The sequence below is a fragment of the Pseudozyma hubeiensis genome, assembly GCF_000403515.1.
Source record: "Pseudozyma hubeiensis SY62 DNA, scaffold: PHS11, whole genome shotgun sequence".
In the NCBI taxonomy this organism is placed as follows: Eukaryota; Fungi; Basidiomycota; class Ustilaginomycetes; order Ustilaginales; family Ustilaginaceae; genus Pseudozyma; species Pseudozyma hubeiensis.
In genome coordinates this window covers 91,259-116,709 of record NW_012133793.1, presented here as the reverse complement: position 1 = coordinate 116,709, position 25,451 = coordinate 91,259, and the positions used below count along the sequence as shown (strand labels likewise).

At 56.7% G+C, this 25,451-nt stretch overlaps 7 protein-coding genes across 7 annotated transcripts; 6 read left to right on the top strand and 1 right to left on the bottom strand.

Annotated features, from left to right (window-relative positions):
- Positions 1 to 570: 570 nt before the first annotated feature.
- Positions 571 to 3,537, top strand: PHSY_000843 (hypothetical protein; the record flags this gene model as incomplete). The annotated part of the gene is made up of 3 exons (XM_012331476.1): positions 571 to 1,861; positions 1,945 to 2,094; positions 3,338 to 3,537. 3 exons carry the CDS (start codon positions 571 to 573, stop codon positions 3,535 to 3,537), a joined length of 1,641 nt encoding a protein of 546 aa, XP_012186866.1.
- A 1,183-nt stretch (positions 3,538 to 4,720) lies between these two features.
- PHSY_000842 (hypothetical protein) lies at positions 4,721 to 5,080 on the top strand (the record flags this gene model as incomplete). The annotated part of the gene is made up of 2 exons (XM_012331475.1): positions 4,721 to 4,880; positions 5,016 to 5,080. The coding sequence occupies 2 exons, from the start codon at positions 4,721 to 4,723 to the stop codon at positions 5,078 to 5,080; spliced, it is 225 nt and encodes a 74-aa protein (XP_012186865.1).
- Positions 5,081 to 5,468: 388 nt separating this feature from the next.
- Positions 5,469 to 9,179, top strand: PHSY_000841 (glutamate synthase; the record flags this gene model as incomplete). The annotated part of the gene is made up of 1 exon (XM_012331474.1): positions 5,469 to 9,179. The coding sequence occupies one exon, from the start codon at positions 5,469 to 5,471 to the stop codon at positions 9,177 to 9,179; it is 3,711 nt and encodes a 1,236-aa protein (XP_012186864.1).
- A 148-nt stretch (positions 9,180 to 9,327) lies between these two features.
- PHSY_000840 (hypothetical protein) lies at positions 9,328 to 12,234 on the top strand (the record flags this gene model as incomplete). The annotated part of the gene is made up of 1 exon (XM_012331473.1): positions 9,328 to 12,234. One exon carries the CDS (start codon positions 9,328 to 9,330, stop codon positions 12,232 to 12,234), a length of 2,907 nt encoding a protein of 968 aa, XP_012186863.1.
- A 393-nt stretch (positions 12,235 to 12,627) lies between these two features.
- Positions 12,628 to 14,355, bottom strand: PHSY_000839 (hypothetical protein; the record flags this gene model as incomplete). The annotated part of the gene is made up of 1 exon (XM_012331472.1): positions 12,628 to 14,355. The coding sequence occupies one exon, from the start codon at positions 14,353 to 14,355 to the stop codon at positions 12,628 to 12,630; it is 1,728 nt and encodes a 575-aa protein (XP_012186862.1).
- Positions 14,356 to 15,714: 1,359 nt separating this feature from the next.
- PHSY_000838 (hypothetical protein) lies at positions 15,715 to 20,080 on the top strand (the record flags this gene model as incomplete). The annotated part of the gene is made up of 2 exons (XM_012331471.1): positions 15,715 to 15,728; positions 16,636 to 20,080. The coding sequence occupies 2 exons, from the start codon at positions 15,715 to 15,717 to the stop codon at positions 20,078 to 20,080; spliced, it is 3,459 nt and encodes a 1,152-aa protein (XP_012186861.1).
- A 1,163-nt stretch (positions 20,081 to 21,243) lies between these two features.
- Positions 21,244 to 24,168, top strand: PHSY_000837 (nitrate reductase; the record flags this gene model as incomplete). The annotated part of the gene is made up of 1 exon (XM_012331470.1): positions 21,244 to 24,168. One exon carries the CDS (start codon positions 21,244 to 21,246, stop codon positions 24,166 to 24,168), a length of 2,925 nt encoding a protein of 974 aa, XP_012186860.1.
- Between the last annotated feature and the right edge of the window lie 1,283 nt (positions 24,169 to 25,451).

The following is a 25,451-nucleotide window of genomic DNA, read 5'->3' as shown; positions in this document are numbered from 1 at the left end:
AGCTCCTCAACCATCCGACGGAAAGGCTAACACTAATGGGGCGCGCTTCGGCAAAGACCTCATTCCAAGGTTGCACCCATAACAGGTGAGAAGAACAAGGGTAGAAGGGCGTGACCAGATGACAGTATGGGTGTTTGCGTCTTGCAAGGGTCGTCAGCTGGAATTCCCGAATTGACGGGCAAAAGCGGTCGCAGGTGACTCGGGGCCGCAGAGTCACTACTCTAAGGCACGACTGCAACGCTTGATTTTCAGAAGAAATTTCGAATTGCAAAAATGAACACAAGCTTGTGTCGCTCTGGCTCTGCAACGAGGAAGAAGATCAAGAAAAGAGTGTGCAGGTCCAACGATGCAAACAGCAGGGCAGGCACGGACGACATATGTTGCGTGCAGCAAGCATAGTTTGGGGTGCGGGTGGAGAATAAGCCAAGCTCGCACTGCGGACTCGATTCAAGGAGTGCGGGATCGTCGCGGATCCTCCTTCCCTTCCTGGGGTTTCATCTCTCGGCATCGATTGATCACCAACCCTGTTTCCCTCGCTGGAAACGGCCACCAACCCTCTATACATCAACCATGGCTGCCATGCCAAAACCCTCCGACTCCAAGACGGGCGGCAAGGCCACCGTCTTGCTCGGCTCCCAGTGGGGTGACGAGGGCAAAGGCAAGCTCGCCGATGTGCTCAGCGGTCAGATGGACGTCTGCGCTCGATGCGCCGGCGGAAACAACGCCGGGCACACCATCGTCGCCGACGTCAACGGCGTCAAGACCAAGTTCGACTTCCACCTGCTGCCGTCGGGTCTCGTCAACCCTCGCTGCGCCGGCTTCATCGGCTCGGGTGTCGTGGTGCACGTCCCTTCCTTCTTTGCCGAACTCGACACCATCCAGAAGAAGGGCCTCAACTGCGACGGCCGTCTCTTCATCTCTGATCGTGCCCACCTCGTGTTCGACTTCCACCAAGTCGTCGACGGTCTGAAGGAGGTCGAGCTCGGCGGAAGCAGCATCGGCACCACCAAGAAGGGTATCGGTCCGGCCTACTCTTCCAAGGCTTCGCGATCGGGTCTACGAGTCCACCATCTTTACGATCCGGAGCTCTTTGCGTCCAAGTTCCGCAAGCTCGTCGAGGGCCGCTTCAAGCGATACGGTCACTTTGAGTACGACACCGAGGGCGAGATCGCTCGCTACCGTGCCTTTGCCGAACGACTGCGCCCTCACATCGTCGACGGTGTCACCTTCATCCACACGGCCTTGGCGCAGAACCGCAAGGTGCTGGTCGAAGGTGCCAACGCTCTGTTCCTCGATATCGACTTTGGTACCTACCCCTTCGTCACCAGCTCGTCGACTTCGATCGGAGGCGTGCTCACTGGTCTCGGCATCCCGCACACCGCCATTGGCGATGTCATCGGTGTCATGAAGGCCTACACCACGCGTGTCGGCATGGGACCGTTCCCCACCGAGCTTCACGAGGAGGTTGGTCACCACCTGCAAGAAGTGGGAGCCGAGTACGGCGTCACCACGGGCCGACGTCGTCGCTGCGGCTGGCTCGACCTGGTCATGATGCGCTACTCGTGCCTCATCAACGGCTACTCCAGCCTCAACCTGACCAAGCTCGATGTGCTCGACCAGCTCAAGGAGCTCAAGATCTGCGTCGGTTACGTCGTCGACGGCAAGGAGCTGCCCAGCTTCCCTGCCGACCTCGAGGTGCTGGCAAAGGTCGAGGTGCAGTACAAGACGCTGCCCGGATGGCAGCAGGACATCTCCAAGGCCACCACCTGGGAAGAGTTGCCAGAAAATTGCCGCAACTACGTCGAGTTTATCGAGCAGTTCCTCGGCGTCAAGATTGAGTGGATCGGCGTCGGCCCTGCTCGTGAGTCGATGATTCACCGTGCGTGATCTGCCTCGGTCTCAAAGCTTTCCCTTGTGTACGCACTTGCTGCGTTGTTTCAATAGAATCAAAATATGTTTTGTTTGACTTTGCAAGCTGTGATTCGGCGTCGAGCGGTCGAAACCATCCTGAAAACTCTCAGATGCCTCCGCAGCATCGTGACCTGGTCGTGGATCGGTCTCGGAGCGAGTTCAGTCCAGGACCTGCCGAACCATGTCGTCTGCAAGGAAATATTTTTGTTTCTTTGCCTTCATCGAATGCTGGCAAGAAATGGTGGCCGAGAAAAGTTGCCTTTTATAAGCATGTGTGATGTATAAGCCTAACAAATATCCCCAGACAGACGTGCTACCCGGCCGGCATTTGCTGAAAGTCGGAATCTGAAGGGGAATCTTTTATCGATCGGTCAGAACCGGAATTGACTCAGCCAGTCAGCCAGCCAGCCAGATGGTGGCTCCCTGCCGTCAAATAGGTTTTGAAGGCCGAGAATCTCACCGACAGGGTTCTCGACACTCTGGTCTCGCGGGTAACGTCGACGAAGCCCGCACTCGGCCGCTGTGCAACCACAACCTCAGCGCTCTCCCTTTGCGTCGAGCTTGTGCTTCTGCTCGACTCGACTGTCTCGGTGGGCCAAAGACGGAGCAATGATCGACGTGTTAGACCCTCAACTCGGCAAAGGGCGCATTGTTTGCGGTAAGCTGGACGGTCATCTTTGTGGCGACGAAAGGATGGATGACTCGACGCCGTCAGTGGCCGTGCGGGATCTCCACCGAGGCAAAAGCGAGATGATGGCGGCCGGCCAAGTCCGCGGAAAAAAGAGAGTCACCGGGTGCTGGCTGTTTCCTGGTAGAGCTCGTCGGCCGAGTGCTGATGCCGCGGCCTCGACTCGAGGCGAGAAGAAAATGGAAAAAGTGGACCCTTTCTTTTTTCGAAGATGCGAAGATGAGAAGATGAGAAGATGCGATGAGATGAAAGGCAACAATCTGATTGGCTCGATTAGAGTTGTGCATGATCTAATTCTCCATCTCTCGCGTCAATTTACAGACTCCACCGCCTGCCAAATACCATACATTTCCATTTTTGCGGCAGCAGCTGGCACAGAGACCTGGAAAAAACAAAATATTATTGAAAGGTGACGGGCCATGCACAAATAAAGTTCTGCTTCTTGTGACCCTTCTGGCTCGGGCTGCATTCGCCTTTTGCTTTGCCGGTCAAGAAAAAGGTGCCCGGACCTGGCCTCCGCCTTTTCTTTCAATAATTTGTCCTTTTGTCCTGTGGTCGGATGCAAATGGATCTGATCTGATTGGATCGCGGCCAAAAGCACGACCGCGCACCGTGCAGCCTAGCAAAGCGGGGTCGAGATTCGTTGAAAAAAGCAATCCGCGAGGTCCCGCAACCTCCGTCTGTCCAATCGTATACGTTTGCTTTGTGTGCTGACCCTTTTGTTTGTGCAATGTGCAGTCCGGCTTTCTTCTCTCGTGCGTATTGCCGTCTCTCTTCCCAGCAACTACAGGCACATGGTTCCTGTTGAGTCACCCGTCTCAAGCGTGCATCCTGGTGACCGTGTTTCGGATTCATTCCGACTTGTGACCCGCAAGGCAGCGACCTGTGGATGTCATTGCGACTACAATCAGAAAGATCGGCCTCGACCCTTGAGTTGAAAGATCAGCTTTTTTCCCCTTTTTCTTTTTCCCCACTGATCCGCTAGCCTAAGCCCGACCCCACGCCGAGAAGATCACAATTCTCCATCATCCCATTGGACCTGAGTTAGTATCCTTCCCGCACCATCATCCTCTCCGCATTCGTTTTCGCCTTGTCGCCATCACACACAGCGACAATCTCACTCTTCGAAACATCGCTTTTTCCTGTGCAACACGTCATTGAAGTCAGGTCATAAGCCAACCTGTCTCCTTTGTAGTCAAGCCAACCCACCAAAGCCAATCTTTCGATCTACCAAAAGTCGCCCTCGCCCCGGTCGCAGGCACACCCGTCGTCCGACAACCTCTCACAACGCCCTTACACGACTTAGGATCTTGTAGCAAAGGTAAGTGGGTCTCTCACATTCGCACGACCATACAGCGGGTATCAACATGAATTCGGAACCAGACAGGCAGTCGTGGGCGCATCTTGTCGACACACTTCCAACCTTCCAGGGCAGAAAGCCACGTCATTTGATGATCCAGTCAGCGGCTCTGGGCAGCATCAGCGGCACACAAGCTACAACAGGCGAGGCTCTTGCAAGAGTCTACGTTGGGTCGCGACGGCATTGATTGCGATTGCACATCGTCCATCGCCATCGTATAGTCTGCGGAGGGGGGGATGCTGCGGGATCTGATTTTGATGAATCGCTATAGCACGCGCGCCGGTTCGCTACCTCGTGTGCGTCACCTTTAGATCCGCAAGACCCCCCCTTGCGTGCGGTCGCCTCTGATTCGCAGGAAAAAAAATGAATGGGCAATCATTTTCCCGCATTGTTTTCCTCCTGATGACAAGTCGACAGCCAGCGGCGGGGACCTCTTCCTTCTCGGGTAGATTTTTCGACCTCATTTTTGGCTCATGAAAGCTCGCTTGCGCGAAGTTTCGGGCTTCAATTTCTAGTTCTTTTCTCGAGACAGGATCAGGAGCGTAGCCTCGCGTCCGGTTTAGCAGCTGGAATTTTGGATTTTCCTGCTCCTGCTTTGATAATCTTCCGCTACGCCCAGCGCTCGACGGCGCTCAGCCGCTTTTGCGAGCCTTGCTTACCGTCAGAAATCGCCAGCTGGCTCTTGGGTGCTCATCACCGTTCCCCACCTGCTGCCCTTTTCCTGGTCGAGACCGGCTAAGCAACCGAGCTGAGCACAGTTGATGGCATGGTCGTCGACGCTGCACCTTTGGCACCCTGCCGTTTTTGCCTCTTCGGAGCGCAGTACTGGCACCTTCGGAGCTGCTCCGCTTCATGAAACATGGCGGAAAGAAAAAAAGTCGAAAAATTGCCCGAGCCAAAGCCGCGTGCTCTTTGAATTTGGTACGACCTTATTGGCTGCGTGATGCTGCTGCTCATGCAGCTGCCGCTGCCTTGCCACAGCATCTTTGCATCGGCCTAGCCCGTGGGCGTCTTCCAAGCACATCTGCCTGCCTGCGTGCCTGTCTGTCCGTCTAGTTTTGGTCGCCATCTTGGCCAGCTCGCTGCCCTTCGCCACAGTCAATCCTGAATCGCCCGACTGACCCACATTTCATCTGCCTCCCTCACCTCTCCTCTACTCACCCTCACCATCAACACCGTCGATCGTTCCATCCGCTCCGTCGACATTCAAACTGTCATTTCCACCATCAGATCCGCAGGTCGAGTTCCGTTCTCCGTCAAGCCTTTAATCTTCGCATCTCGTATTCTCCTGGGAGTCTGTAGCAAAAAGAGTCATCCTCGAATACCCACCAAGTCACGTCCTTTCAAGCCAAGCATACCATCTGCAACACACCACAGCAACGCACACACACCCTGAGCGAATTTAAGCCGTTCGCCTCGCCTCGCATCCACATTCAAGCTTCGTCCCGCCGAAGCTTTATCCATCGCCCAACGACTTTACCAACCCACCTTCGACTCGAGTCGCCTGTTATGGCTCCCGTCGCCACCGCCAACGACAACACCCGCCAGGTTCGTTTCGTTGAGAAGCTCAACGCCGAGCAAGCTCCCGTCCACGAGGAGGCCATTGCTTCCGACTCTCTCGAGGTCAGCGGCTTCGATGAAGTAGAGCGCTCCACCGACTTTTGGGCCGGCTCCTTGCCCGCTGCCCAGGGTCTCTACGACCCCGACAACGAGAAGGATGCCTGCGGTGTTGGTTTCATGTGCCAGATCAAGGGCAAGCCCGCTCACAAGATCGTCTCCGATGCGCGCTTCCTCCTCTGCAACATGACCCACCGTGGTGCCGTCGGTGCCGACGCCCGTGACGGTGACGGTGCCGGTGTCATGACCGGCATTCCAGACACCTTCTTCCGCCGCGAGACCGAGCGCGACCTTGGCGTCAAGCTCCCCGCTCAGGGTCAGTACGCCGTCGGTAACTTGTTCTTCAACCCCAAGGACGACAAGGCCCGTGCCGAGCACGTCGAGACCTTCACCGGCATCGCAGACAAGCTCGGCCTTCGTGTCCTCGGATGGCGTGACGTCCCTGTCGACAACTCGATCCTTGGCCCTGCCTCCAAGAGCAAGGAGCCCAAGATCATGCAGCCTTTCGTCGTCCTCAAGGACCACTACGGCTCCGGCACCACTCCTGCCGAGACCTCCAAGGCTTTCGACGAGCAGTACTTTGGACGTCAGCTCTACGTTCTGCGCAAGCACGCCACACACACCATCGGTCTCCAGAACTGGTTCTACATCTGCTCGCTCAGCCCCACCAACATCATCTACAAGGGTCAGCTCAGCCCCGTCCAGGTGTACAACTACTACTACGACCTCAACAACGTCCACTACGCCTCGCACTTTGCCCTCGTCCACTCGCGTTTCTCCACCAACACCTTCCCTTCCTGGGACCGTGCTCAGCCCATGCGATGGGCTGCGCACAACGGTGAGATCAACACCATCCGCGGTAACAAGAACTGGATGCGTGCTCGCGAGGGTCTCCTCAAGTCCGAGACCTTTGGCGACGAGCTCGACCTCCTCTACCCCATCATCGAGGGCGGTGGATCTGACTCGGCTGCTTTCGACAATGTGCTCGAGCTTCTCGTCATCAACAAGGTGCTCACCCTTCCTCAGGCAGTCATGATGATGATTCCCGAGGCTTGGCAGGGCTCGGCCCAGCACATGGAGCCTGAGAAGGTCGCCTTCTACCAGTGGGCTGCCTGTCTCATGGAGCCATGGGACGGTCCTGCGCTCTTCACTTTCGCCGACGGTCGCTACTGTGGTGCCAACCTGGACCGAAACGGTCTCCGACCTTGCCGATACTACATCACTGACGAAGACATCATGATCTGCGCCTCCGAAGTCGGCACCGTCACCATCGATCCCAAGACCGTTATTGCCAAGGGCCGTCTTCAGCCCGGTAAGATGCTCCTTGTCGACACTGTCGAGGGTCGCGTCGTCGAGGACCGTGAGCTCAAGATGAGCACCGCTCAGCGCGCCGACTTTGCCGCTTGGATTGAGAACCAGCTGCTCCGCCTGCCCGAGATTGTCGACACTGTTCGTCGCAACACCAGCAACGCCATCGCCCCCGTCCTCGACGAGGAGCGTCTCAGCACCGACCCCAAGCTCCTTGCCTTTGGTTACACGGCCGAGCAGATCAACCTTCTCATGCTTCCCATGGTTGCTGACGGAAAGGAGGCGCTCGGTTCCATGGGTAACGATGCTCCGCTCGCCTGTATCTCGACCGCTCCTCGTGTCATCTACGACTACTTCCGCCAGCTCTTCGCCCAGGTCACCAACCCTCCCATCGACCCTATCCGAGAGTCGATCGTCATGTCGCTCGAGCAGTACGTCGGTCCCGAGGGCAACATGCTCGAGATGAAGCCCGAGCAGTGCCACCGTCTACTGCTGCCTTCGCCCATCCTCAGCATCGACCAGCTCAACGCCATTAAGCAGATCGACACAGTCCACTCTGACTGGACCGCCAAGACCATCGACATCACCTACGACAAGGGCGAGGGCATCATCGGCTACGAGCGCACCCTCGACCGCATCTGCTCCGAGACCTCGCAGGCCATTCGCGACGGCTACCGTGTCGTTGTCCTTTCCGACCGTGCCATCGGTGCCGACCGAGTCGCCATCTCCTCGCTCATCGCCGTTGGTGGCGTCCACCACCACCTGATCCGTAACAAGGAGCGTAGCCGCATCGCCCTCATGGTCGAGTCCGCTGAGGCCCGTGAGGTTCACCACATGTGTGTCCTCCTCGGTTACGGTGCCGATGCCATCTGCCCCTGGCTCGCTATGGAGGCCATCCTCAAGGTCGCCCGTGAGGGTCTCGTCAAGGCCGACCTCAGCGCCAACCAGCTCATTGAGAACTGGACCCACGCCGTCGACAACGGTATCCTCAAGGTCATGTCCAAGATGGGTATCTCGACGCTCGCCTCGTACAAGGGCGCTCAGATCTTCGAGGCCCTCGGTCTTGCCAGCGACGTCATCGACCGCTGCTTCGTCGGTACCGCTTCGCGTGTCTCGGGTTCCGACTTTACCTTGCTCGCCATGGACGCGCTCGAGTTCCACGACCGCGGTTACCCCTCGCGCGACACCATCTCGATCCCCGGTCTCCCCGAGTCTGGTGAGTACCACTACCGTGACGGTGGTGAGGCTCACATCAACGACCCCATGGCCATCGCCCACCTTCAGGACGCCGCTCGTGAGCGTAATCAGGCTGCCTGGGATTCCTATTCCAAGGCTTCGCACAATGCCGTCAAAGCCACCTCGCTGCGTGGCATGCTCGACTTTGACTTTACGAAGTCGCGTCCTGTCCCCATCGACCAGGTCGAGCCCTGGACCGAGATTGTCCAGCGATTCTGCACCGGTGCCATGTCGTACGGTTCCATCTCGATGGAGGCCCACTCGGCTCTCGCCATTGCCATGAACCGTCTCGGCGGTAAGTCCAACACCGGCGAAGGCGGTGAGGACGCCGAGCGATCTATTCCTCTGCCCAACGGCGACTCGCTCCGATCCAAGATCAAGCAGATCGCCTCGGGTCGTTTCGGTGTCACGAGCAACTATCTCGCCGACTCGGACGAGCTGCAGATCAAGATGGCTCAGGGTGCCAAGCCCGGTGAGGGTGGTGAGCTGCCCGGTCACAAGGTCTCGCCTTCGATCGCTCGTACGCGTCACTCGACCGCCGGTGTCGGTCTCATTTCGCCTCCTCCTCACCACGACATTTACTCGATCGAGGACCTGAAGCAGCTCATCTACGACCTCAAGTGCGCCAACCCCCGTGCACGCGTCAGTGTCAAGCTTGTCTCCGAGGTCGGTGTCGGCATCGTCGCATCCGGTGTCGCCAAGGCCAAGGCCGACCACATCCTCGTCTCGGGTCACGACGGTGGTACCGGTGCCTCCCGATGGACCGGTATCAAGTACGCCGGTCTTCCTTGGGAGCTCGGTCTCGCCGAGACCCACCAGACGCTCGTCCTCAACGATCTCCGTGGCCGTGTCACCGTCCAGACCGACGGTCAGATTAGAACTGGCAGAGATACTGCGATCGCATGTCTCCTCGGCGCCGAAGAGTTCGGCTTCGCCACTACTCCTTTGATCGCCCTAGGCTGCATCATGATGGTGATTATAGATTTGCTCCCGACAGCATCATCTTTCCAGTCAGGAAAGGTGTTGTTCGCCATCAAAACGATGATATCAAAGTACTGACTCGTCTCGCGATTTCTATTTTTATTTTATTTATTTATTTTTATTTGCTATTTTCCAGCGCAAATGTCGTACGTATCAAAATCCGCACCCCCGTCGCCACCATACCTCGTACTGACACCAAATCTTCTCTCCATTTTCTCTCTTGTCGATGTCCTTTCTTCTTCGCATTGCTGCAGACCTGAACACCTGCCCTGTCGGCATTGCGACCCAGGATCCCGAGCTTCGCGAGAAGTTTGCCGGTCAGCCCGAGGCTGTGATCAACTTCTTCTATTACCTCGCCGAGGAGCTCCGTTCCATCATGGCCAAGCTCGGTCTCCGTACCATCAACGAGATGGTTGGTCGATCCGACCTCCTCAAGGTTGACGACAGCCTGCGCACCCCCAAGACTGCCAAGCTCGACCTCAGCGCTCTTCTGAAGCCCGCTCACGAGATGCGACCTGGTGCGGCCACCTACAAGGTCCGCCAGCAGGACCACAAGCTCTACGTCCGTCTTGACAACAAGTTCATCGATGAGGCCGAGCCCGCTCTCACCCAGGGCCTGCCCGTTCAGATCGAATGTGACGTTGTCAACACGGATCGAGCTCTTGGTACCACGCTCTCGTACCGTGTATCGAAGCTGTACGGTGAGGAGGGTCTGCCTCGCGACACCATCCACATCAACGCCAAGGGTTCTGCCGGTCAGTCGTTGGGAGCTTTCCTGGCTCCTGGTGTCACCATCGAGCTTGAGGGAGACGCGAATGACTATGCTGGTAAGGGCATGAGTGGAGGACGTCTCATCGTGTACCCTCCGAAGAACTCTCCCTTCAAGGCTGAGGAGAACATCATTGTGGGTAACACCTGTTTGTACGGCGCGACTACGGGCCACGCTTACTTCCGAGGTATCGCCGCCGAACGTTTCGCTGTTCGCAACTCCGGTGCCCATGCTGTTGTTGAGGGTGTCGGTGACCACGCCCTGGAGTACATGACAGGAGGTCGTGTAGTCATCCTGGGACCTACTGGCCGCAATTGCGCGGCCGGAATGTCAGGAGGAATTGCCTACGTTCTCGATATGAACCGTGATTTCCACACCAAGTGCAACATCGAGATGGTGGAGCTGGGTCCCGTCAAGGATCCCAAGGAGATTGCCGAGCTTCGCAACCTGATCGAGAACCACCGCCACTATACGGGCTCCACCGTGGCTGATCACGTTCTGCACGAGTTCCACCACATCCTTCCTCGCTTCGTTCGAGTCATGCCGCTTGACTACAAGCGCGTGCTCGAAGAGGAGGCCGCCAAGGCCGCGGCCGAGAAGAAGCGCTCGAGCCACGTCGACCTGCTCGGCACTCTTTCGCGCCACGGCAGTCAGGTTGAGATCCTGGCTCAGGAGGACAACCCGAAGGACAACGCTGCCGACGGTGTTCGCGAGATCCCCGCCGCCAAGCCCGTCGAGCCATCCGTTGTTGACGTCGAGGACTCGATGGTTGATGACGAGACCGCCAAGTCGAGGCTCAACAAGCTCGACAAGACCCGCGGTTTCATGAAGTACAAGCGTCTCGGCGAGCACTACCGCAACCCCACCAAGCGTGTCAAGGACTACAAGGAGCTCTCCGTCCGTCTCACCGAGGCCGAGCTCAAGTACCAGACCGCTCGTTGCATGGACTGCGGTGTTCCTTTCTGCCAGGCCGATACCGGTTGCCCCATCTCCAACATCATCCCCAAGTGGAACGACCTCGTCTTCAAGGGACAGTGGGAGGATGCGCTCAACCGTCTCCTCATGACCAACAACTTCCCCGAGTTCACTGGTCGTGTCTGCCCCGCTCCTTGCGAGGGCGCCTGTGTGCTCGGTATCACCGAGCAGCCCGTCGGCATCAAGTCGGTCGAGTGCGCCATCATCGACAAGGGTTTCGAGGAGGGCTGGATGGTCCCTCGCCCACCAAAGACTCGCACCGGCAGGACCGTCGCCATTATCGGTTCCGGTCCCGCTGGTCTCGCTACTGCCGACCAGCTCAACAAGGCTGGTCACTCGGTCACCGTCTACGAGCGTGCCGACCGAATCGGTGGTCTTCTCATGTATGGTATCCCTAACATGAAGCTCGACAAGGGTGTTGTTCAGCGCCGTGTCGACCTCATGGCCGCTGAGGGTGTCAACTTTGTCACCAGCACTCACGTTGGCCGCGACGTTGACCCCAAGCAGCTCCATGCCCAGAACGACGCCATCGTCTACGCCGTCGGTGCCACTTGGCCTCGTGACCTCAAGGTGCCCGGCCGTGAAGCCGACGGTGTCCACTTTGCCATGGACTTCCTTGCTCCCAACACCAAGTCGCTCCTCGACTCTGGTCTCCAGGATGGCCACTACCTCAGTGCCAAGGGCAAGGACGTCATCGTCATCGGTGGTGGTGACACTGGTTGTGACGCTCAGGCTACCGCTCTGCGTCACGGTGCCAAGAGCATCGTCAACTTCGAGCTGCTTCCTCAGCCACCCAACGAGCGCGCCAAGGGCAACCCATGGCCTCAGTTCCCTCGTGTGTTCAAGGTGGACTACGGTCACGCCGAGGTCGCTGCCCAGTGGGGTTCGGACCCTCGCGAGTACTGCATCTCGACCACCTCGTTCGAGAAGGATGCCGAGGGCAAGCTCGTTGCGCTCAACACCATCAAGGTCAACTGGGAGCTCGACGCATCTGGCAAGTGGCAGATGAACAAGATCCCCGGATCGGAGAAGCGATGGCCATGCGACCTCTGCTTGCTCTCGCTCGGTTTCCTCGGACCCGAGAACGACGCCGTCACCGCGCTCGGCCTCGAGCAGGATGGCCGATCCAACATCAAGGCTGACGACCAGAAGGGCAAGTCGCCTTACAAGACCAACGTTGAGCGCGTCTACACCGCCGGTGATTGCCGACGTGGACAGTCGCTTATCGTTTGGGGTATCCAGGAGGGCCGTGCTTGCGCTGCTCAGGTCGACCGTGACTTGATGGGCAACACCCGTCTGCCATGGGCAGGCTCGATCAAGAAGCGTGAGTTCCTGCCCATCCAGGGTACCACCGGTGCTGAGAAGACAAAGGTCGCTGCTACTGCCTAAGTCTTCTCGAAAGCACCCTCCCTCATCTCATCTCACGTTGTACATACGACGGTCTTTTCTCTGTGTGGAAGCCGTCTGCTGGTTTGGACTCTATGGCTTTACGAGTTCCAGGTCTGTCGACCGCTTTCTAAGAAGAGATTCCCGTTCCCCCCTTTCCAATGTTTCGGGTTTGTTCTTCACGACGTGCATCTCTGTCTCGTATTTCTCTCAATCAAAAGGCTTGACTCTCGAAGACGTTTTGTGTTCAGTGTGGGTGAGAGCTCAGAGGTTTCTCAAAAGGTTGCTCGTTGTCGCGCACGGTGAACGATAGGCCGATTTGGTTTAAGTGACGAGTATACCTTGCAAGTCGTGAAATTCTATCTACATTTACAATGGATCCTAAACAATACAAGCTTAGACACCGTACTTGCCGGGGAGCAAGACGGCAAAGAAGGGCAGGACAGCACCTGCGTTGACGACGCCCGCGATCCAGAACTTGGTGCCGAGGGTCCTCCTGGGCCTTGCACCAGGGACAGCGAGGAAGATACCGAGGTAGAGCAGACCGCCGATGTTACCTGCAGCACCGACGAGACCAGAGACAGTGCCGATAGCCGAGGGGCAGATGATGGCGGGGATACCGTAGTTAGCACCGTTGGCGAGGAAACCAGTGGTACCGATGAAGAAGATGAAAGCCAAAACGCCGCTGAGGGTTGGGTTGTGGTTGCAGTAGAAACCCAGACCGATCATGGCGATACCTTGGGAGAAAGCGGTGCAGAGCAGCCAGATGACACGGCCGCGAAGACCGTACCTGGAGTAGAGGACGTCCGAGACGATACCGCCGAGAGGACGTGCGTACAAGTTGAGCAGGCCGTACATCGAAGCGGCGTAGGCAGCGTCGATGGCGGTGAAGGTTCGGGACTGGAAGAGCGTGGTGATGAGACCGGGAAGAGCGGCGTCCATGGCAGTCTCGAGACCGAAGGTGAGCAAGTAGCACATGAAGCACATCCAAACACGAGGGTCCTGGAGGATGACCATCAAGCGCTTAAAGGTCATGGGTTCCGCCTGCGCAGTGTCGACAGTGGCGACGTGCTTGCCAGCGTCGGCAGGGTCCTGTTCGCGGAAGTGAGCGAGCTTGGCAGGTCCCTTCTCGTTGTCGGCAGCGCGGCGTTCGTACTCTGCCCGCTCCGAAGCGTCGAGCTCGACCTTCTCGCCCTGAGCGATGGCGACGGCAGTACCGCTGAACTGGTGACGTTGGCTCCACTTGCCAGCAGGGTGATCCTTACCGAGGAGCAGGATCATACCAGCGACAAAGAGAAGGCATGGCACAGGGAGCGTGGGGAAGCATAGACGCCAAGAAAGGTGAGCCGAGTAGCCGGCAGCGCGGTAGCGTTCAAAGAGACCGATCATGGCAGCGATGGTGACACCACCACCCATGTTACCCCAACCACCGGAGAAGGCGTTGGCGGTTCCGACGACCGACTTGTCGAAGAAGGTGGAGCACCAAGCCTGACAGCAGACGAAAGTGGCGCCGAGGATACTGATGAAGAATCGGACGGCGTAGAGACCGCTGGCGGAGTGAACGAGGGCAGCAAGACCCGAAGGGATGGCACCGATGATGAGGAGAGTGGCCATGACCTTTCGGGGACCGAAGCGGTCGCAAGCGGGACCGGCGATGAGACGCACGATGGCAGTACCACCGAGCGAGGCCATGTTGGAGTGTGTCACCTGAACGGACGAGAGTTTGAGGTCGACCTTGACGGCCTCGGGAACGAGGGGCGAGAAGGCGAACCAACTGAGGAAGGCCACAAAGAAACCGAGCGTCGCCAGCCAGAAGGCGATCGAGTAGGCATCCCAGATACGGAGGATCGGGAAAGTGTGCGACTTGCCGTTCATGGGGTTGATGACGGCGGGACGCCAGAGCGAAGACCACTGGAACTTGTAGTGACCAAAGTCCTGCATGTCCTTGGTCTTCTTCTCATCCTCGGTCATGTACTCTTCCGAGGTGACGAGGCCACCGGTGTTTGTGCCGGGACGGACCATGGAAGCCATACCAGGATGCTGATCGTTGGCGATGGCCTCGTGGATCTCGAGGTCAGCCTTGGACTCATCCGAGTTGCTGAGGCTGTTTGTGTTGGAGCGCATTTTTGGTATATGACACTGTCTAAGGGATGACAAGTGAAGGTTTTGCGCTGAAGCAGTGGAATATCTGCCTTATGGGAGGAGGGTGAGGAGAAGTCGTGAGGAACGATATGGCGACGGAAGCGATGTTGCTTCTATATACTGCGCCGGCGAAGAAGAGGAAGAAGATTCGCGCGCGTGGCCACGGCAACGGAGCAGGGAGTGCTACAGTGCGTCTATCTGGCTTGAGGCAGGAAGGCTCCTGACTTCTTGCGGTGCACGGGAAGAACGACCAAGTCAACGCAATCTGATTGAGGGGCTCCGAGCCGTGCGAATCTTCGCTTCGATCTTCGATCAGTGTGCGGAGCGCCAAGGAGGTCATAGATAAGATGAAGAGACACACTGACTCCGCTCGGCCTTCCAAAAGCGCTTACAAACGCCGACGGGCTGAGCGATGGGAGAGCCAATGAGAAGAAAGGTCCAGACCATGAGAGGTCAGAGATAATCGCAGATGTGATTGCAAACTGACACACGAAAGAGCGACAAAGTGAGAGGTCGCATGAGTGCCGCCTACGAGCGACGAAATGCAGGGAGATAAGACGGCAGTGCTTGCTTGCTTGTGTTTCGGCGGTCTCACAGTATAAGATTGTCTCAGTGAACTTCTGATCTGATCAAGTCGCTGAAAGCCTGGTCGAATCTCCGACCGCTCCCTTCCTCCCTTGCCGGGCTCGTTAGAACAAAACCATGTCACAGCTCGCAGAGAGACACAACATCATGCCAAGAGTTGGCCAGGAGACGTGAACGACTTTCGAAAACACGAGTGAAGACGAGGCTCGGGTCAGAGACGTCAGAGCTGCGACATGCCGCAGCGGAAGCACCTGGAGCGAGCCAATCAGATTTCAAGAAGATCAGGAGATATCTCGGTCTGCATCCTTGGACAGAGGCGGTTTCAACTGAGGCATCGCACGGCACCTCGCATGCTCGCCTGGGTAGATTTGCTGCCACCGATTACGGGAGCGATTCCGTTTCCCAATCACAATGAGCCACGTTTCAATGGCATGGGAAGACTGCGATTCGCATCAGCTGTCAGCAGAGAACGCTGCACAGCAAGTAGCGTTTGCCATCGACTTTACTCATCCGGGACAATGGACACTGCAGAGATGAAGCCGCCTGCCAAATCTACGCACTTTCGCACCGCCAAGGTCGCCACATGGTCGAGAAACCGACAGATCGCAGAGGCACATCGCTAGAGGCAGTGCGGTGAAAGCGGAGATTGTATGCGCAGCATTCTTAGGCAGCACAGCCGACGGTGAGCGAGTTCGCGAAACGGGAACCCAGAGATGAGCGGGAAAGGGGAGAGCCCGCCTTATCTTGCCGGTCCTGATGGTGTACGACCGGTAAGGCCAGAACCCAGCGAACGAATCACAAGCATCGTATTGAAAGGGCGAGAGGGTTTATTATATCACTATATGCACGACCAATTTGAATATTCGAGCGCTCCAGACTGAGGCAGAACCGCTGAGGAACGGCTTTCTTATCTCTATCTAAGTAGAAGAAGTCGCTTCTTATCTTCAGTCTGAGGCGCTTTTTGACTTGTGGAAAATCGCCTGAACAGCAAGACCTGACGCAGTTCCTGATGATCCAAACCTGGGTCCGACTAGTTCGCGTCCATAGAGCGTACCTGTAGGCGAAAGCAAGCTATTGTTCTCATCATCCTCATAGCTTGGCGCACGTCACGCTCTGCGGTGCGGTAGAGATTCGGCCTGCTCAGAGATGGCCATTCGCATTTACGACAAACGATTCTTGCACGAAGAATCTGGGGCGAGCGTGATCTTATCTATCGCGCTAGTGGATTGTGGCTTGCCACCTTTCTCCGCTTCTTGCCGACACGATGGCTAGTCGAAGACGAGTCCCCGGCCTTGCCAACAATGCGCGAGTTCGCATTGGCTGACCAAAAAAGTTCAGTCTGTGTCGCATGTGTTCAGCAGAGTCTCGGTCACATCTGTGTTGGAAGGATGTGTTCGAGTTGCAAACTCCAGTGCCGCGCTCTGCTGTGTGACACAGATTGACCGCAATCCGCCCTGAGCAAGCCTGCTTCTCAGACTCGCACCGTATTGCTTGGCAATTCTCGAACCCTTTCATCCCTGTTCGACTCCAACACTTGTGCTACCAATCCTTCCCGTCATCTCTTTCCTTTTCACCAGTGTCATCCCCATCGACATTCGCCACAAGTCACCTTTCCCCTCCCCGGGCCTGCATCCTAGTCCCTCACATCCTCATTCACTCCTCCTTCTCTTCACATAGTCTCAGCAACATGGCGCCAGTCCCGACAGAAACAGCAGCTTGGACTGCATCCGGCTCAGGGAGCTCGGCTTCGGGCTCGACAGGAGCTACGACTCCCGAGCTCGCGCTCCCAGCCAAGAACAGAAAAAGAGCCTGCGTTGTCGGCCTTGGTATGGTCGGTATCGCATTCGTCGAGAAGCTGCTCAAGTACGATCTCCAAGGCGGTCGAGACGAGTGGGAAGTCGTCGTCTTCGGAGAGGAGCCTCACATTGCCTACAACCGTGTCGGTCTGACGCAATACTTTACCAATCGTTCCATCGAGTCGCTCTACCTCAACGAACTCGGCTGGTACTCGTCCCACGCCAAAGGCAAGCTCTCATACCATACGTCCGATCAAGTCACCGGCATCGACGCCGAGAACAAGATCGTTCGCACCGAAAAGGGCAACGAGATCAAGTACGACGAGTGCATCCTGGCCACCGGCTCGGACGCCTCGTTGCCACCTTACATCACTCGCGATCGCTTCTACCAGACAAAGGGAAGCTTCGTCTACCGCACCATCAAGGATCTGGATGACATCATCGGATACGCTGTCGAAGCGCCCAAGACCATCGGACGTCGTATCCGAAAGGCAGGTGTCATTGGTGGTGGTCTTCTCGGTCTCGAAGCTGCCAAAGCGCTGCTTGATCTTGAAGAGGTCGACCAGGTGGTGCTTGTGGAGCGTAACCGCTGGGTGCTATCCCGACAGCTCGATCAAGAGGGCGGAACCCTGGTGCTCCAAAAGGTTCGAGATCTGGGCGTCGAAGTGCTCCTCCAGGCACGTGTCCGCGACCTCATCTGGAATGACGAGGGTCGCCTCACAGGCATGCTCATGTACGGCAAGGAAGGCGAGGAAGACGAGCCGTTCGACATTGACATGCTCGTCTTTGCCGTTGGTATCACGCCAAGAGACGAGCTTGCCAAGGCCATTCCAGGCATGGAGACCAAGGCAAGAGGCGGCGGTTTCACCGTCAACGACTCGCTGAGCACCACCGTTCCCAACGTCTACGCAATCGGAGAGTGCGCTTCCTTCGAAGATCAGACTTTTGGTCTCATTGCTCCCGGTATCGAGATGGCAGAGGTGCTCGCCTTCAACCTCACGGAAGGCCCCCATCACGCCATGCGAAAGATGAAGTCGCCCGATGTCTCGACCAAGCTCAAGCTGATGGGTGTCGACGTCGCTTCCTTCGGAGACTTTTTCGCCGATCAGGGCAAAATCAGCAAGCCTCTCCCAGGCAGCAAAGCCGCTTCGAGACGGTCCAAGACCTCCGAATCCGACGAAATGTCACCCGATGAGATCAAGAAATCGGTCAAGGCGCTCACCTACCGCGACCCATTCTCAGATGTGTACAAGAAGTACATCTTCACCAACGACGGCAAGCACCTGCTCGGTGGCATGATGGTCGGTGATGTCAAGGACTATGTCAAGCTCGTCGCGCTCTGTAACAAGGGATTGCCTATCGAGAAGCCTCCCGCGGAGCTAATCATCGGTGCCAAGAAGGAGGGCGAAGAGGAAGGCGACGATCTTCCCGACGAAGCTCAGATCTGCTCTTGCCACAACGTCACCAAGGGCGATCTCATCCGCTGCGTCAAGGACGGCAGCGTTCGCTCCATCGGCGAGATGAAGTCCGAGACCAAGTGCGGCACGGGCTGTGGTGGATGCATGCCACTCAGCACGAGCATCCTCAACAAGGCGCTCAAGGAGGCCGGTGTCGAGGTGTCGAACCACCTCTGTGGTCACTTTGCCTACACCCGACAGGATCTCTACCAGATCATCAAGTTCAAGAAGCTCAAGGACTTCACCACCGTCATGAGCACCGTCGGCAAGAAGGGCGACAGTCTCGGATGCGAGACCTGCCGTCCCGCCGTCGGTTCCATCTTGTCTTCGCTCTACAATGACTGGATCATGAACCCTCAGCTTCGTCAGACTCAGGACACCAACGATCGATACCTGGCCAACATGCAACGTGATGGTACTTACTCGGTCGTTCCTCGTCTGGCTGCCGGTGAGATCACTCCCGCCGGTCTCAAGGCGATCGGAGAGGTGGCCGAGGAGTACGGTCTGTACACCAAGATCACCGGTGGCCAGCGAATCGACATGTTTGGTGCCAAGAAGCAGGATCTTCCCGCTATCTGGACGAAGCTCGTCGATGCAGGCTTCGAGTCTGGTCACGCTTACGGTAAGGCGCTGCGAACAGTCAAGTCGTGCGTCGGAAGCACTTGGTGCCGATACGGTGTCGGTGACTCGGTCGGCCTCGCACACGAGCTCGAGACGAGGTACAAGGGCATCCGAGCCCCGCACAAGTTCAAGGGCGGTATCTCTGGTTGTGTCCGTGAGTGTGCCGAAGCTCAGGGCAAGGACTTTGGTCTGATCGCCACCACCAAAGGCTGGAACGTCTTTGTCGGAGGTAACGGAGGTGCCAAGCCTCGTCACGCCGAGCTGATCGCTGAAGACGTCACGCGACGTGAGGCGATCAAGATCTTGGACCGATTCATTCTCTTCTACATCCGTTCGGCTGACAAGCTCGAGCGTACCGCACGATGGATCGAGAAATTCCCCGGCGGTCTCAAGGGTCTCAAGGACGTCATTGTCAATGACAAGCTGGGCATCTGCGCCGACCTCGAGAAGGAGATGGAGGTGCTGGTTGGCACCTACCACTGCGAGTGGACCAAGGTGGTGCGCGATCCAGCACGCCACAAGGCCTTCCGTCAGTTCGTCAACACCGACGAGACGCAGCTCGTGTCCGAGAAGATGTCGGAGCGTGATCAGCAGCGACCCGCCGACTGGCCTGTTGAGGCTGGTCCGCTTCACTTCAGCATCCTCGACGTGGCCAAGGAAGCCGTCTGGGAATGGCGACCTGTCTGCAAGTACACCGACCTTGACCCTCAAAAGGACTCCCCCTCGTCGGCCACCATCAAGTACGGCGACACTCAGATCGCCGTCTGGAACATCCCTGGCCGTGGTGTCCGCGCCGCACAGAACATGTGCCCGCATCGCCGCGCCTTTGTTCTCGCCGACGGTCTGGTGGGTGAAGACGACAAGGGTCGCGAGTACGTCTCGTGTCCTCTGCACAAGCGAAACTACATTCTCTCGGCCAACGCTGACGAGGAAGGTGGCAAGTGCAACGACGGTGACTACTCGATCATGACCTTCGAGTCCAAGATGGACGAGGAGAAGGATCTGGTCTACCTCAAGCTCCCTCCCACAGAGGCCCTCGACGCTGTGCTGTCGACGACCAAGTGGATGCTGAGACGTGCCACCGAGGAGTCAGATGCTCTGGCTGGCGGTCAGTCGCACTCGGTCGAGATCACGGGCCCTGACATGGACAAGCTCGAGACGAGCCCTTCGAGCCCCAACAAGCCTGGATCGCCACCTCTCAAAAAGACGAAAGCTTCGTGCGGAGAACAGTCTGCGCTCGACTGGTAAAAAGTATAATAAAATAAAAATTTGCTTCCATTTTCTGTATATACGCATGGTCACTTTCAAGAAATCGCACGCAACAGTCTCTAGTATCCTACAGCTCTCGAAGGTTGACTGCTCGAAGGAGTTGATATCGAGTCAGATGAGAAGGCCAAGAGGGTCTGGACTTTCTTTGCGACTGAGCTTCGTATTACCGCACGGCGGCAATTCAGACTCACCGTCTCTCTGTTAACCTAGTGCGAGCAGCAGGAAGGGAACTCGACCGACTCGTGCGCTACAAAGATCCCATCCACCAATCAGACTTCGCGCAAGTTGAGCAAGCCTGATGGTGGCCAGGCGTCATGAGTAAGCGATCGAATGATAAGAAGGTGCTTGAATACGCAGGCTGATTCGATTTGCGCGCGCATCCCGTGTAGAAGGCCGTCTGTGCCTTATCAGCGGGGCATCGTGGCGTTACCGAATGGATTTCCTGGATTTTCCGGTCGACTTCTGGGTGACAGTGCCGTCTTATCTCTGTGCCGCGTCAGGTTGATGCCACAAAGTTTCTGAGTTTCTGTGATAGAAAACCGCAACCGAGACGACGCCGTCAGCCAAGCTCTCCGATGCATCCTTATCACGATTTCACTGCCGTGCAGAATCTATGTGCTCGCATCACCGAGCAGCCAATGACATGGCCTCGATGAGTCGATGCAAAAGTCTTTTGCAAATTCACTGGCCTCATCTAATCTGTGATCTTCGCAGCCTCAAAGTCTCTCCTCGGCATCTTGCAGCAACTCGCGGATGTGAGAGTGCCGGCGAACAGGGACCTATTGTTGGCAATGTGAAGCCCGGTGATGCGATCATCGAACTGACTCGTGTGTGCCAAGGGACGGCTAATGCCGTTCCGTTCACGTTGATCGAGGTCGGATTGAGCAGCAGCCTCAAGTCTTGCTTTTCAACTTCAGTTCTGTCAGTGTCAAAAGTCTGTGCTGGTAAGCGGCTGGTGTCAACTTCTCCCTCCTCCAACTTACTCGCAGTCTCTAGCGTCTTCCCCGCAATCCGGCAAGAAGCCCTAGCGTTTCTTGATTCTCGACACCTGTGCCGCTCGCACCTTACTCTTGCTCTTCACCACGACGCCAATTGCTTCCATCTTGTCCCCCAGCTCACACAAGCACGTCGGCTCCATCACAATGTCGAGCTCATCATCCTCAAAGGCGTCTTCGGAGAGGGGCGATGACCTCAAGAGCCTCTCGATGTCGTCGTCACCAGCATCCTCGCACTCTTCGTCGGCCACTACACCAGAGCCATCGAGTCCCACCGTCTCGGCGGCAAAGGCTGCAGATTTGGTCGACCCCTTCCAGCCGCGCAAAGACTACAACGAGACTGTGCTGCCTGCCATCCCAGCATCGGAAGCGCTTCAGCCTTTGGCAACCGACTCCAACACACCAGACCACTGGATTCCACGCGACGAGCGTATGATCCGTCTCACAGGCAAGCACCCTTGCAACGTCGAAGCGCCTCTCTCGGACTTGTTCGCCAAGGGTTTCCTCACTCCTCAGAATCTCTTCTACGTACGTTCGCACGGAGACACCCCTCGTGTGACCAGAGAGCAGGCTGAGAACTGGAAACTCAAGGTCCACGGTCTCGTGGAAAACGAAATCGAGCTCAGCATTAAGGATCTCAAGGAGAAATTTCCCAGAGTTACGCTGCCCATCACACTTGTTTGCGCTGGAAACAGGCGTAAAGAGCAGAACATGGTTGCCAAAGGTCTCGGGTTCAATTGGGGTGCCGCTGGTGTCTCTACTGGTCTGTTCACGGGTGTCTACCTCGCAGACATCCTTGACTACTGCAAGCCCAAGAATCCACTCCTGTCTTCCTTCCCCTCGTACGACGTTGCTGTGCCTGGGCGCGCGAGGCACGTCGTGTTTGAGGGTGCTGACGAGCTGCCCAAGGGCAAGTACGGTACTTCTCAACGACTCAACTGGGCGCTCGACAGGTCCAAAGGAATGTTGATTGCTTGGGGGCTCAACGGCGAAGACCTCTCTCCCGACCATGGTTATCCTCTGCGTCTTGTCGTGCCTGGTCAGATCGGTGGTAGGATGGTCAAATGGCTTGAAAGAATCGAAGTTTCTGATCGCGAAAGCCAACACCACCTTCACTTCCACGACAACAAGGTCCTCCCCACCGAAGTTACCGCCGACCAAGCCAGAAGCGAGATGCACTGGTGGTACGATCCCAAATACATCATCAACGATCTCAACGTCAACGCTGCCATCTGCTCGCCTGATCACAACCAGCTGCTCGAAGTCGCAGAATCGTCTTCCTCTTCCAGCCCACAGATGCTCCCTATCGAAGGATACGCATACACTGGCGGCGGAAGACGCATTCACAGGGTAGAGATCTCGCTCGACGACGGACACAGCTGGAAGTGCGCTTCGATCCACTATCCCGAAGATCTGTATCGAATGTATCCGATCCAGGGTCACGAGTACTTTGGTACGCTCGATCTGAGCGCTACCGAGATGAGCTTTTCTTGGTGCTTCTGGCGTCTCGACGTAGACGTGCAAGCCGAGATCATAGGCAAGGATGTCAAGGTGATCTCGGTGCGAGCCTTGGACGAAGGCTTGGCGACGATGCCGAGAGACATGTACTGGAACGCCACTTCGATGATGAACTCGTGGTGGTTCCGAGTCGCTGTTCACCGCGAAGGCGAGAAGGGCGACAAGATCCGATTCGAGCACCCGACTCTTGCGGGTAATGCAGCCGGTGGTTGGATGCAGAGGATGAACGAGACCGGTCTCAACCCTCGCTATCCTCAGTTCGGTGATGCTAAAGCAGTCGAGGCCAAGGAAGATGCCGGGGAAGTTGCGGCCAAAGTGGTCAAAGTGGATCAAAAAGCCATCATGATTGATTCGTCCAAAGCCGACACCATCGTCACCGCTGCTGATCTGCTCGCACACGGCGACGGTGAAGGTCCAGAGCCGTGGTTCGTTGTGCATGGTCATGTATACGATGGAACCGGATTTTTGAAAGACCATCCGGGTGGAGACCAGTCGATCCGTCTCGTTGCCGGAGAAGATGCCACCGAAGACTTCATGGCGATCCACTCGATGGACGCCAAGAAGATGCTTCGAGACTACCATCTCGGTCGTCTCGAAACGCAGGACGCACCTCAGGCAGCCGCGACCGAAGCTGAAGTCATCGATGTCAGCAAGCCCTACCTCGATCCCAAAAAGTGGCGACCGACTCGTCTCGTCTGCAAGCAGATCATCTCCCCAGATGCCAGAATCTTCCGCTTTGCTCTGGGCAGCGAAACGCAGGAACTGGGTTTGCCCGTGGGCCAGCACGTCTTTGTCCGCGTTCGTGCCAAGAACGCGCAAACAGGCGAGATCGAGACGGTTCAACGAGCCTACACACCGTACAGCGGCAACGACCAGCGAGGGTTCCTGGACATCTTGATCAAAGTCTACTTCCCCAGCGATGGTCAATCGTCGCCTTCGTTCGAAGGAGGGAAGATGACGATGCTTCTCGAGAAGATCGACACGTCGTCTCCATCAGACGATCTATCGATCGAGCTGAAAGGACCGCTGGGATCCTTCACCTACCTGGGACAGCAACAGATCCGATGGAAACCCAACAACGCTGTTCGTCGCGTTCGCAAGCTCGCCATGATCGCTGGTGGTTCAGGCATCACACCGATCTGGTCGACGCTCAAAGCCATCGCCGACGAAGCACTCGCCGCTCCCGACGCTTCCAGCCCCGACTTGGATCCGATGCAGATCTGGGTCTTGTACGGCAATCGAACCGAACAAGACATCCTGATACGCGAAGAGCTCGAGCGTCTGCGAGTCGCACTCAAGGGCAACCTGCATGTCTGGCACGTTCTCAGCAAATGTGCTCCCGAGAGCGAGGCTAGCTGGACCATGGGTCGCGGTCATATCACTGCAGATTGTCTCAAGACTCACTTGCCACCTCCGCCGGCGAAGCCGGAGAAGGAGGATGAGTGGGAGGACACGATGGCGTTGGTGTGCGGTCCACCTCCGATGGAGAAGGCCGTATCAGAAGGTCTCAAGCAGCTGGGCTGGGATCTGGAGCGTACGGTCGTGTTTTTCTGATCTGTGTTATGCTATGTCTGTTGTGCTCATTTTGCTGTTTTGGCAATGTATTTTGTGCCACTCAACGTCGTCTGTATCGAAACGGGCCCGAAGAGTGAGGAAGCGATGGCTTTTGTCGAGGAGTGCGGCGGTCACTCAGCGCATTGTTAGACCTAGAACTTTCTACATCTTAGCACAATTTCTTCGAGTACTATTCTTCACACTTCAGAAAAATTCCCACGCTTCATCGAGCTACCCGCACGCAGAACGAAACGTATCTTTTCGAGGGGGAACACAATCACGAGACTTGTATTCGAAATTCAAAATTTCCAAATTGCATCCTTATTTGACTTGATTGAATTCACAGCACGGCGACGGTGGATCTCTCACATCGTCGAAATTTGAGGCAGTAGAGCCACAGAACCGAATACATCACGAAATAGCAGGGGGCAGCCAGAAGCCCAGCCGGCCACTGGAAGGAAGACGTGAGAGAGCGACAGGGAAGACGGCACACAGGAAGCAAACTTTGACAAGACGACAGTGCGAAGTTTGAGGCAGCCGACATAGTCGAGTGAGCAGCCACACAATCGAAGACACACAAACGGGCCAGCAAGCCAGCAAGCCAGGAAGCGGTCGAGAGTTGAGCCTTGTGGCCGGTCGAGTCTCACATACACCTCTCCTCTCTACCTACGACATCCTCAAGATCCACCTCAGGTCACAATGTCCCACTGCAAGGTAATTATCATGCCGACACGATAAGACTCTCGACGAGGCTGCGGCCCGGCTACAATCTCAGCATCAGCAGCATCTGGAAGGAAGCATCGGTAGGGTCGGGTTGAAGATGGACCCCTCGACATGATGGATGAGGGTGCATACCTCGCAGGGCGAGCAAAGGCCTTCGGCGTCCTAGGAAAAGGAGATACGGAGAGCAAGGAAGCCGTGTATTCGCATTCGTAGCCGGGCAACACATTCGCAGCACTCGCTCCTTCGACCGTTCTTTTTGCAGATTCAGCGGCCGCCAGCAGACCAGTTCAGCAGCATCGACTCAATTGGCTAGCAGCTCAATCGCACAGCAACCAGATGATCGCCACAGCATCGATGGATGAACGGGGTAACCAACGCCGATACAGGCAGGCAATGTAGCAGGTAGACGGTGCTGGTTTCGATTGTCTTCGTGGAGGCTCAGATGATTCTCTTTCAGAGCCATTCACGCCACCAAGTTGTACATGAAACTCGATGCGCTCGGTCTAAATGCTTCAGCCCGATCGTCTCAGCTTTGCACCGAAAAGCACAGCACCCCGTGC